Source organism: Lithobates pipiens, unplaced genomic scaffold (assembly GCF_037356315.1).
Source record: "Lithobates pipiens isolate NorthernLeopardFrog02 unplaced genomic scaffold, aLitPip1_a1.2 Scaffold_22, whole genome shotgun sequence".
Taxonomy (NCBI): domain Eukaryota; kingdom Metazoa; phylum Chordata; class Amphibia; order Anura; family Ranidae; genus Lithobates; species Lithobates pipiens.
In genome coordinates, this window is record NW_027507784.1 from 24,577,107 (window position 1) to 24,590,459 (window position 13,353).

Genomic DNA, 13,353 nt, shown 5'->3' on the forward strand with positions numbered 1-13,353 from the left:
AGTGCGTTACAGTCTGCTGTTCTGTAAGGACCGCTATCGGTCCACAATACATAGGGTTGCCGTGCACTACTGCTGACCGCTGCCCTATACTGCAGCAGTCCTTCAGCGGTATAGGGACTGACGTACAGTCTGCTAATCACTAACACACAACCTGCTTGGTCCACAAAAGTTCTTATAAGGACTGGTAACTTGGTATAGGGTGCTACGGTACATAGGCCTGAGTGCGTTACAGTCTGCTGTTCTGTAAGGACCGCTATCGGTCCACAATACATAGGGTTGCCGTGCACTACTGCTGACCGCTGCCCTATACTGCAGCAGTCCTTCATTGGTATAGGGACTGACGTACAGTCTGCTAATCACTAACACACAACCTGCTTGGTCCACAAAAGTTCTTATAAGGACTGGTAACTTGGTATAGGGTGCTACGGTACATAGGCCTGAGTGCGTTACAGTCTGCTGTTCTGTAAGGACCGCTATCGGTCCACAATACATAGGGTTGCCGTGCACTACTGCTGACCGCTGCCCTATACTGCAGCAGTCCTTCATTGGTATAGGGACTGACGTACAGTCTGCTAATCACTAACACACAACCTGCTTGGTCCACAAAAGTTCTTATAAGGACTGGTAACTTGGTATAGGGTGCTACGGTACATAGGCCTGAGTGCAGTACAGTCTGCTGTTCTGTAAGGACCGCTATCGGTCCACAATACATAGGGTTGCCGTGCACTACTGCTGACCGCTGCCCTATACTGCAGCAGTCCTTCATTGGTATAGGGACTGACGTACAGTCTGCTAATCACTAACACACAACCTGCTTGGTCCACAAAAGTTCTTATAAGGACTGGTAACTTGGTATAGGGTGCTACGGTACATAGGCCTGAGTGCGTTACAGTCTGCTGTTCTGTAAGGACCGCTATCGGTCCACAATACATAGGGTTGCCGTGCACTACTGCTGACCGCTGCCCTATACTGCAGCAGTCCTTCATTGGTATAGGGACTGACGTACAGTCTGCTAATCACTAACACACAACCTGCTTGGTCCACAAAAGTTCTTATAAGGACTGGTAACTTGGTATAGGGTGCTACGGTACATAGGCCTGAGTGCGTTACAGTCTGCTGTTCTGTAAGGACCGCTATCGGTCCACAATAGATAGGGTTGACGTGCACCACTGCTGACCGCTCACCTATACTGCAGCAGTCCTTCAGCGGTATAGGGACTGACGTACAGTCTGCTAATCACTAACACACAACCTGCTTGTTCCACAAAAGTTCTTATAAGGACTGGTAACTTGGTATAGGGTGCTACGGTACATAGGCCTGAGTGCAGTACAGTCTGCTGTTCTGTAAGGACCGCTATCGGTCCACAATACATAGGGTTGCCGTGCACTACTGCTGACCGCTGCCCTATACTGCAGCAGTCCTTCATTGGTATAGGGACTGACGTACAGTCTGCTAATCACTAACACACAACCTGCTTGGTCCACAAAAGTTCTTATAAGGACTGGTAACTTGGTATAGGGTGCTACGGTACATAGGCCTGAGTGCGTTACAGTCTGCTGTTCTGTAAGGACCGCTATCGGTCCACAATAGATAGGGTTGACGTGCACCACTGCTGACCGCTCACCTATACTGCAGCAGTCCTTCAGCGGTATAGGGACTGACGTACAGTCTGCTAATCACTAACACACAACCTGCTTGTTCCACAAAAGTTCTTATAAGGACTGGTAACTTGGTATAGGGTGCTACGGTACATAGGCCTGAGTGCAGTACAGTCTGCTGTTCTGTAAGGACCGCTATCGGTCCACAATACATAGGGTTGCCGTGCACTACTGCTGACCGCTGCCCTATACTGCAGCAGTCCTTCATTGGTATAGGGACTGACGTACAGTCTGCTAATCACTAACACACAACCTGCTTGGTCCACAAAAGTTCTTATAAGGACTGGTAACTTGGTATAGGGTGCTACGGTACATAGGCCTGAGTGCGTTACAGTCTGCTGTTCTGTAAGGACCGCTATCGGTCCACAATACATAGGGTTGCCGTGCACTACTGCTGACCGCTGCCCTATACTGCAGCAGTCCTTCAGCGGTATAGGGACTGACGTACAGTCTGCTAAACACTAATACACAACCTGCTTGGTCCACAAAAGTTCTTATAAGGACTGGTAACTTGGTATAGGGTGCTACGGTACATAGGCTTGAGTGCGGTACAGTCTGCTGTTCTGTAAGGACCGCTATCGGTCCACAATAGATAGGGTTGACGTGCACCACTGCTGACCGCTGCCCTATACTGCAGCAGTCCTTCATTGGTATAGGGACTGACGTACAGTCTGCTAATCACTAACACACAACCTGCTTGGTCCACAAAAGTTCTTATAAGGACTGGTAACTTGGTATAGGGTGCTACGGTACATAGGCCTGAGTGCAGTACAGTCTGCTGTTCTGTAAGGACCGCTATCGGTCCACAATACATAGGGTTGACGTGCACTACTGCTGACCGCTGCCCTATACTGCAGCAGTCCTTCAGCGGTATAGGGACTAAGAGTTTTGTCACAGGGTGATTTAAAAAATGACAGGCAGAGGAAGAGGCAGGCCCTTCCGCAGGGGTGGTAGGGGTAGGGCAGGAGCAACAGCCTTGAGCCAAAGTGGGAAGTTGCAGAAGGTGCGTTCAATTACTTTAAAGGACGCACCAGACTTGGTTGAGTGGCTCACTCAGCCTTATTCTTCTGCACCCTCCTCATCCTCTCGATCTGCACCCTCTTCTTCACTCTCTGCTATGTGCACCCCCAAAGACACTACCACCAACAACACGACCACCACCACCACCACCACATACCTTCCGCTTGAGTCACTGGAATTATTTTCCGATCCATATCAAGAGGACATTTCTGATGCGCAGCCACTCTTGGTATTGGATCAGGAAGAGGAGGTAGCAACAAGCGCTACTCAGCAGTCTGACGCCAGTACCCAGATCAGCCCAAGGAGGAGGTTGGTCCCCGGTGTTGCTGCCTACTCTACTTATAGCGGTGGGGAAGGTGACGTTGATGATGACGTGTCTAGTGATGTCACGTGGGTGCCCACAAGAGAGGAAGAGGAGGGGAGTTCAGAGGGAGATATGGACCAGCAGATAGGGAGGAGAAGCAGCAATGACTTACATTGCACAGCAGGGACAAAGCAGACTGCAAATGTATCAGGAGCGAGTCATCGACCATGTACGGTCACATCTGGCGCTCCCAGGACACCGGCACATGGCTCCGCAGTGTGGGCTTTTTTTAACGTGTCCGCTGCTGACAATAGCGTTGCCATCTGCAATCTTTGCAGTCAACGCGTTAGTCGCGGTAAGCCCAATACTCACCTAGGGACGACCGCCTTAAGAAGGCACATGAGCAGCCATCACCGAGCCCAGTGGGAGCAACGGAACACACAAAGCCACACTGCAGGCTCTCACCGTCCAGCCTCGTCTTCTACTTCTCCTTCTCCTCTCTCCTCACAATTGTCCTCCACTCCACCTTCCATCACGCCAAGCTCACATTTTTCTGCAAAAAGGCAGGCTTCCGTGGGCCTAATGTTTGAGCGTAAAAAAATGATGACGCCGGATAACCCTCTTGCCCAACGGTTGGCGGCTGGCTTGTCAGAACTCATAGCCCGCCAACTACTGCCATATAAACTGGTGGACTCGGAGGCCTTTCGCAAATTTGTGGCCATTGGAACACCACAATGGAAGGTCCCAGGAAGGAAGTATTTCTCAGAGAAGGGCATCCCAGAGCTATATGGCCATGTTCAGCGGCAAGTGAATGTATCTCTGGCACACAGTGTCGGTGCCAAGATACATCTGACCACAGACACGTGGTCTAGCAAACACGGGCAGGGAAGGTATATCAGTTTTACTGCCCACTGGGTGAACCTTCTGACGGCCGTCAAGCATGTAACCCGTGGCACCCGTGTAGATTTGGTTTTACCGCCACGGATTGCATGCAGGCCTGACTCTTCTTCTCCTCCTCCTACTCCATCCTCCTCCCTCTCCTCCTCAGCTGCCTCCTCCTTTTCCGCTGCTAGCGTCTCTTCCACTGCACCGCCCAAGCTCCCCAGAACCTATTCCACATGCCAGGTGAGACGTTGCCATGCCGTGCTGCGTCTGTTGTGCCTGGAAGCAAAGAGCCACACTGGCCCGGCACTCCTTTCAGCTTTGCGTTCACAGGCAGATGAGTGGCTAACACCGCTCAATTTGACAGTTGGTAAAGTGGTGTGTGACAACGGTGCCAATCTGCTTAGCGCATTGAAACAGGGCAAAATCACGCACGTGCCGTGCATGGCACACGTCTTAAACTTGGTCGTGCAGCGATTCCTTGTCAAATACCCTGGGGTCCAGGACATCTTGCGGCAGGCAAGGAAAATCTCGGCCCATTTCAGAAGATCTTACACGGCCATGGCTCGCCTTGCTGACATTCAGCGGCGACACCATCTGCCGGTCAGACGTCTTATTTGCGATTGCCCGACGCGATGGAACTCAACCTTCTATATGCTTGATAGGCTGCTCCAGCAGAAACGTGCAGTTAACGTCTACCTGTATGAACTCTGCGAAAGAAACGGTTCTGGGGAGCTGGGTTTTTTTTCACCGCGCCAGTGGCTGCTCATGCGCGACACATGCAGACTTCTGCGGCCATTTGAGGAGATCACCAAACTGGTCAGTCGCAGCCATGGCGCCATCAGTGACATGGTACCTTATGCCTTCTTTCTGGAGCGTGCATTGCATCGTGTCATTGATCAGGCTGTGGAGGAGCAGGAGCGGGAAGATGAGGAAGTCGCAATGCTGGATGAATTCCCAGGGGGGGCTACTCTATCTGAGACAAGTCAACAACAGGAGTCTGATGAGGAGTCAGAGGAGGATGGTGCCGGGGCGGATGAGCAGGAGCAAGAAGAGCATGCTTTAAACCTTTCTGGGATCCCTGTTGTGCGAGGATGGGGAGAGGAGAATGAAGAGGACGACATTATCCTGGATGATGAGCAGGAGCCAGGCCACCACACCGCTTCCACTTTAGTGCAAATGGGGGCCTTCATGCTCCAGTGTTTTAATAGGGACCCCCGTATAAAAAGCATGAGGGTCAAGGACCAGTACTGGGTGGCAACGTACTTAGACCCCCGGTACAAACACAAAATGGCGGAAATGTTACCGCCGTCGCAGAGGGCTGTCAGAATGCAGCACTTCCAGGCCTTGCTTCGAGAAATGCTGCATTCTGCTTTTGCGTGCGCTGGCAGAGGAGCAATTCCCACTCCCAGAGAAGGATTTGCGGGTACCAATCCAACAGCGCCTGCAAGAAGAGGCCGGTTTGAAGATGTGTTGGTGACTTCGGATATGAGGTCATTCTTTCAGCCGACCCATCGACAGGTGTCATCCGGATCCAGCATCAGGGAACGCCTAGACCGTCAGGTGTCCGACTACATTGGGTTAACGGCCGATGTGGACGCTCTGAGGAGTGATGAACCCCTAGACTACTGGGTGGGCAGGCTTGACCTCTGGCCAGAGCTTGCCCAATTTGCAATCGAACTGTTGGCTTGCCCCTCATCCAGTGTCCTGTCCGAAAGGACGTTCAGCGCAGCAGGGGGGATTGTGACCGATAAGCGTACTCGCCTAGCTCACCACAGTGTTAACTACCTCACATTTCTAAAAATGAATGAGGCATGGATCTCGGAGGAATTCAACACATGTGATCAGTAGACCATGTATATGTCTATAAACAATTTTTGGAATCAAGCACACAGACCTTCTTAATTCATTTGGCTCACTTCCCTGACCCAAAAAAGCACACCGTACTATATGCCCCTACCCTCCTCTTTGAAGAGGTTGAGCGGTGTCATATTTCTACTGGGGCTGCTTATTATGAGGGGTTCCCACCATCCCTGTGCTGTGCTGACTTCCTCCTGGGTGTTCTTATTATGAGGGGCTCCCACCATCCCTGTGCTGTGCTGACTTCCTCCTGGGGGTTCTTATTATGAGGGGATCACACCATCCCTGTGCTGTGCTGACTTCCTCCTGGGGGTTCTTATTATGAGGGGATCACACCATCCCTGTGCTGTGCTGACTTCCTCCTGGGGGTTCTTATTATGAGGGGATCACACCATCCCTGTGCTGTGCTGACTTCCTCCTGGGGCTGCTTACGGTGCTGCTGTCAGCGCTGTATGTCACGGAGCTGCTGTCAGCGCTGTATGTCACGGAGCTGCTGTCAGCGCTGTATGTCACGGAGCTGCTGTCAGCGCTGTATGTCACGGAGCTGCTGTCAGCGCTGTATGTCACGGAGCTGCTGTCAGCGCTGTATGTCACGGAGCTGCTGTCAGCGCTGTATGTCACGGAGCTGCTGTCAGCGCTGTATGTCACGGTGCTGCTGTCAGCGCTGTATGTCACGGAGCTGCTGTCAGCGCTGTATGTCACGGAGCTGCTGTCAGTGCTGTATGTCACGGAGCTGCTGTCAGCGCTGTATGTCACGGAGCTGCTGTCAGCGCTGTATGTCACGGAGCTGCTGTCAGCGCTGTATGTCACGGTGCTGCTGTCAGCGCTGTATGTCACGGAGCTGCTGTCAGCGCTGTATGTCACGGAGCTGCTGTCAGTGCTGTATGTCACGGAGCTGCTGTCAGCGCTGTATGTCACGGAGCTGCTGTCAGCGCTGTATGTCACGGAGCTGCTGTCAGCGCTGTATGTCACGGTGCTGCTGTCAGCGCTGTATGTCACGGAGCTGCTGTCAGCGCTGTATGTCACGGAGCTGCTGTCAGCGCTGTATGTCACGGTGCTGCTGTCAGCGCTGTATGTCACGGAGCTGCTGTCAGCGCTGTATGTCACGGAGCTGCTGTCAGCGCTGTATGTCACGGAGCTGCTGTCAGCGCTGTATGTCACGGAGCTGCTGTCAGCGCTGTATGTCACGGAGCTGCTGTCAGCGCTGTATGTCACGGTGCTGATGTCAGTGCTCTGTATTACGGTGCTGCTGTCAGTGCTCTGTATCTCCAGCACCCTCTTGTTTGCCTACCCTGGTCCCTGACCTTCCCTCTCCTCCATTGCCTTCATTAGCTCCATAGTCCTGAATTGTCAGAACAATTTCCCAAATAAAAAAAAAATGCTTGTAGTTATCGATCCCAAATTCACCTCATACATGTATTATGCTATTGTCCAGGTGGTGGGACTACGTGCTACCCCCTAATAATTACCCCGTGGCCGCAAATTCGACCTAAAGGTTTGCGAAATTCGCCTCCCATTGAAGTCAATGGAGCCCGCGGCGAACGGTCGTTTTCGCGAACGTTTGTGCCCGTTCGCGTTTCGCGTTCGCGAAACGTCCCGTCGGAAGTTCGTCCATCACTACTGAAGACATTATATAAAGGGGCTGAGAGCTTCCCACTGGTTAATGGTTGGGTTGGACGGCCTTTTGAGGTTGGCTCTGGTGTGCGCCAGGGATGTCCTCTGAGCCCCCTGTTATATGTATTCGCAATCGACCCCTTCATAAGAAGGCTAGAGAGTGGATCTTTGTGCGGGGTGCCTTTGGGCATTGCTGGTGTGCCACCTTTGAAGGTCGTGGCCTATGCCGATGATGTGTCTGTTATTGTCTCTGGAACAGAGGAGGCGCAGGAGGTGGTCTCTATGATAGAGCAGTACACGGAGGCTTCTGGTTCTAAAGTCAACCATGAAAAGAGTGAAGTTTTCTGGATGGGTGAGGAAGGTGAAAGCTTCGAACTTCCGGATGCCTTCCCAGAGCCCCAGCAGGAAATTAAAGTGTTGGGCATCAAATTTGGTCCTGGTGACTATGGTCATCGAAATTGGGAAAGCAGGTTGGTGTGTGCCAATGCCAAAGTAGCAAGTTGGAAGAAATGGAAGCTTTCATTGAGGGAGAGGGTTGACTTGATCAAAACGTACCTGGTCCCAATTTTTTTATATGTCAGCTTCGTCTGTATCTTGCCAGTATCTCTCTATGCAAGGGTGTACAGCTGCTTTTTCCAACTGTTATGGGGAAGTAGGCTGAACCTGATCAAACGCAATGTAACTTACCTGTCTAGGCGGGAGGGTGGCCTAGGAATGGTCAACCCAATAGTTTTCTTTTCTCTGCTGTTTTTAAAGTACAATCTTGGTAACATGCTAGCAGAGAACCCGCCGGGATGGGTGGGTATTTTTCAATCTTGTTTTAGGCCTTTTCTGCGATCCTGGGAAGATGGCGGGCCAGTGAAAAGTCTGAGAGTCCGACATGGCAAGCTCCCGGCTTATGTTGCCCCGTGTCTGAAAATACTTCGGCAGTGGCAGGTGACAGTGGAGGATATCAAGTCCCTCCCCAGGAAGCTTCTGGAGAAGAGGATTTTGGGCTCTGCTTTCAGTGTGTCACTGGCCTTAAGGGATTGCCCAGGCTCTGTAATGAGGGAAGGGTTGCGTTTAATCAATTTAGAAAGAATCCCCTTGAAGTTTAGGGATCAAGCCTGGCTCGCCTTCCATGGAAGGCTCTATGTGAGAGGGAACTTGAAGCATCGCCCTGTGGATGATCGGGATTGTCCTAGAGCGGAGTGTGTTGGTAAAGTGGAGTCTATGGACCACTTTTTGCTCCAGTGTCCCTTTAACATAGAGGTGTATAAAAGGGTGGGGAGGGCTCTAGGCATCCCCTTTTTCTATCGCATGAGTTATGCGGAGTGGGTGTATGGGGCATTCCCGACTCACTGGGATTTTGATTTGGATACACTGTTTTTAGCTAGTATAGTTGTCCGTTACTTCACATGGAATGCACGGTGCCAGATTACCCTGCGGAAGAAAGTCCTCTCTGTTGAGGTGGTGGTGCACGATATTCTGGGTGAGGTTGGGAAAATTCGGGGTCTTGAGAAGGGCAGGGAGCCTCGGCCAGTCTGGATAAGGGCGTGGAGGAATATCAGACCTGCCTTTGGTGAACTGCCCATCTCTGGGTGAGGAGCTCTTTTCTTTTTCTGGTTCTTTCACTCCCTTAGCTTTTTTTGGTTAGTATCTTCTTTTTGAAGAAGGGCTGCATGCATAATGGGTACAGGTTTGTTTCTTAACCTCACAAGTTTGATGTCTGGTGTAATGGTGTGAGTCGTAATAGGATTTATGTTATTGCTGTAAAGTATTTTTTTTTTTTTTGGTTTGAGAGCAGTTTTGCTATATTCATTTTAATTTATGTAAATATGTATATATTTATGTATATTTATATATTGTGATTTTATGCTTAATGATTGCAAGACTTTTAATAAAGAAAAATTGGGAAGAATGTTCCTTACATTGGTGATCAGTGAGAAGAATGTTCCTTACATTGGTGATCAGTGAGAAGAATGTTCCTTACATTGGTGATCAGTGGGAAGAATGTTCCTTACATTGGTGATCAGTGAGAAGAATGTTCCTTACATTGGTGGCCAGTAGAAAGAATGCCCTTTACATTGGTGGCCAGTAGAAAGAATGCCCTTCCCATTGGTGGCCAGTAGAAAGAATGCCCTTCCCATTGGTGGCCAGTAGAAAGAATGCCCTTCCCATTGGTGGCCAGTAGAAAGAATGCCCTTCCCATTGGTGGCCAGTGGGAAGAATGTTCCTTACATTGGTGGCCAGTGGGAAGAATGTTCCTTACATTGGTGGCCAGTGGGAAGAATGTTCCTTACATTGGTGGCCAGTGGGAAGAATGTTCCTTACATTGGTGATCAGTGAGAAGAATGTTCCTTACATTGGTGATCAGTGAGAAGAATGTTCCTTACATTGGTGATCAGTGAGAAGAATGTTCCTTACATTGGTGATCAGTGGGAGGAATGTTCCTTACATTGGTGATCAGTGAGAAGAATGTTCCTTACATTGGTGATCAGTGAGAAGAATGTTCCTTACATTGGTGATCAGTGAGAAGAATGTTCCTTACATTGGGGATCAGTGGGAAGAATGTTCCTTACATTGGTGATCAGAATGCCACCATCCAGACAGCTAAAAAATATCATAACTGTCATGCAGATGGCTCTGCCAAGCTGGGAACTGTGTTGGCACCATCAGATCAGAGGTCAGTTAGTCACAGTTCAAGGAACCCCAGCAATCTCGGGAGGAACCCTAGCTGAGAATGACTTTTCTAGAGTTTGGAAACCATGACGTGGTTTTATCTGACTGCAAATGGTTCTGTTTTGTGTTCTCTCATTGTATGTATCTCTTTGCAGGTGGCAGTCTACATCCTGGACACAGAGGGATCACTGGATATTGAGGGCGACCGGGAAAGCTGCATTAAGCTCTCTGCATTGTCCATGCTGATCAGCTCCCATCTGGTGAGATAAATATGTGACAATTTCATTCTCTTTTTACAACCAGACGGTTAGCTGTGGAATAGACCTAGTCAGGGCTGGGCCAAGGGCTAGGCAGAAGAGGTGGCTGTCGTTGGTGCTTTAGCAGGAAGAGGGATGCAAAAAGGGCAGGACCTACTGAAGAAGTTCAGAACTCGCTTTGGCCTTTTCCCCTTGGGTGCTAAAGCATCTTGTCACAACACTGGACCTTGAATGAATTGCAATAATAACAAAAGTAACTTGAGACAATACCCGTGGCTTCTTAAGCTGGCCATAGATGGTGCAATTTTCTGTCCTGCAACCACGGTTTTCAGGAAAGAAAAATGCTCTATTGCCCCATCAACACAGACAATGTTGATAGGGGAATCCTTCCCGCGGAGCTATTGTGTTCTCCTGGTGGTGGGGGGAGACTTCCCCAGCTGGGAGAACACACAGCGATTATTGCTACACAGAGCTTTGCCTAAATGTGAACAGTAGAAGACAGTAAACCAGATATAATGTGTTACAAATGTGTTTACAGTGCAGAACTCCACTGAGCAGCATACATACCAACTGCTGCAGAGGAGTTTCTGAATGCCAGGATTCAGTGTGCACAGGGATGAGAAATAAGGCCGGCCATAGATGGTTTGAATCTTGGCCGATTCAGCAGGAACCAGCTGAGATTCGAACCGTGTGTGGGCAGGCTGAAGGTACAAAGTTGATCAATTGATAGATCCAACCAGCTAGATTTACTTGTGATTATCGCTAGTGGATGCTATAGCCATTAGCAATAATCACTGCCTTCTGCTGGTGGGAACAGCTCCCCCCTCTGCCAGGAGAAGACAATGTCCTGTCAGCAGCGATTCCCCGGTCAGCTCAGTCTGTGTTTAATTGTGCAAATTTATATCCTGCAACCCGTGATTGCAGGAAAGTGCATGCGGCACTTTATAACATTGTGCCGTTAACGTTATTGGACAAATGCTTCGATACTAAAGCCGATAGCTTCAGACTCGCGGCGCGATTCCAAAGCCCGGTTTGGTGTGATTTCATTCAGCGGTTCAGGTGCAATTCGCACAGCCGCCCCCCCCCCCCCCCCCATATGTGAACGGGGACTACGAGCCAGGCCTTCTCTACGTGTCTGACCTCACAAATGCCCTTCTGGAAGAATGGCCAAACATTCCCATAGACACACATCTAAACCTTGTGGACGGCCTTCCCAGAAGAATTGAAGCTGTTATAGCTGCAAAGGGCGGGGCCAACTCAATATTGAACCCTACGGACTAAGACTGGGATGCCATTAAACTTCATGTGCGTGTAAAGGCAGGTGTCCCAATACTTTTGGTTATATAGTGTACATGGCAGGGCAAGACATAGTACAATCCTTATATAAATAAGAGATTAGACTCATCATTATCCTACATTTAACCCATTTAATCTGTATTCTATTTAGATCTTCAATGTGGCCAGCTGCCTGAAGGAGACGGAGTTGGACTACATGGAGGTGAGTGCTTACCAATGACTGCTTCACCTCGCAGCGTGTTTTAGATTGCCACCCTGACACTCATACCATTGGCAGCCTTGTACAAAGTGGGTAGAAGGACCAGATGATGATGTTGGGTAATAGAGCTGAAAATCTGGTAGAGCTCATAGGGACCGGATGCCACGGCATCTGTTATAAAACAGTGAAGTGTGGTTCCAGGTTTCCTCCACCAGATGGCGCTTTGGTCTCTTATAAGGAAGGATGACCATGATAAACTCCCAGCTGCTCATCAGATGTACATATCATAGACTTTGTCACGCTGATCAAGTTTCCCCCGATTTGTTACAGATCACTCGGAGTTCATTTGCATTTTTATATTTCTGGACACAATGATTGGCTGAGCTGACTTTACAGTACTTTTTGTAATATTTTCTAACCTGCGCCAATCTCTTGGCAGATGTATTTGCACATGGGGGAGGAGTACGGATCCCAGCGGCTACAGGTGAGGGTCTCTCCTAATTCTCCTGACAATAAAGATGTTGCTGCAGCAAAATACACTGTGCCTTCAAAATGGGTCCGGCCTCAGCACTTCCCACCAGGCCCCCCTACCCTACCCCACCCCACCCCACACCACACCCTACCCCACACCACACCCTTTTCCTTCCCCTGAAGATCCCCAAGATATATTATGTTTTTTTTTTTTTAATCATACTTTTTCTAAAGTCTTTAGACTGGTCACCTGATGCCACAAGGGCCTCTTCTCCTCTTTTCTCCCCCCTTCTCCGGACTGGGCTGGGTGGTACTCAGGGATGCAGAGAGCAGTTACAATGTCAATGCTACTCTCTGCCCCATTATACAGTGAGTGCAGGATGCCATGATGATGCCATCTCAGGGGCTGGGCGGGAGGACCATGACACCCTGCACTCACAGTATGTCCTTAGTCTTTTGGGTTGAGCAGCTAAGGGTGTCATTGAATCCAGAAGACTGAGGGCATCTTGTGGCAAGTTGTGAGTACTGCAGGGGACATATACAGATGTAAGGCTGGCATTGCAAACCTGGTCTGCTCTCTCCTTCCTTTTTCCTTCCTTTTTTTTTTTTTCTTTTTCTTTTTCACACAGACTGGGGGCTCAGTAAAAAAAAAAAAAAAAATGCATAGTTGGGCATTGAAGAAGTACGTTATGACTTTGGCTACATTATTATACAACGTGAGATACTGTGTGTGTGTGTGTGTGTGTGTTTTTATATATTTATAATAAAAAAAAAAATATATATATATATATATATATATATATATATATATATATATATATATATATATATATATATATATATATATATATATATATATATATATATATATATAATAATATAATTTTTTATATATATATATATATATATATTTATTTAATCAAAAAAATATAGTTTCCCATTACCGTGAAAATAAACACATTTTCTCTTTTAGTATCTGGATATTTTGATCAGGGATTGGCACGACTCCACTAATTGCGGCAGAGACGCAGCTCGCTTTTATATCAACCGGGAAATTGAGGTAAATACACGTACCGTGTACATGGCTCTGTATCTCAGATGTCATTGTCCTTTCTGTCTATATCTCACTAT

General features: G+C 48.8%; 1 protein-coding gene across 1 annotated transcript in view; it reads left to right on the forward strand.

Annotated features, from left to right (window-relative positions):
• LOC143923425 (RING finger protein 112-like) overlaps positions 1 to 13,353 on the forward strand; it is a 57,597-nt gene that overhangs the window by 26,971 nt on the left and 17,273 nt on the right. Inside the window, exons 5-8 of the mRNA XM_077447084.1 lie at positions 10,155 to 10,259; positions 11,704 to 11,754; positions 12,191 to 12,235; positions 13,196 to 13,282. Coding sequence (XP_077303210.1) covers positions 10,155 to 10,259; positions 11,704 to 11,754; positions 12,191 to 12,235; positions 13,196 to 13,282 — 288 coding nt within the window. The remainder of the gene's footprint in view (positions 1 to 10,154; positions 10,260 to 11,703; positions 11,755 to 12,190; positions 12,236 to 13,195; positions 13,283 to 13,353) is intronic.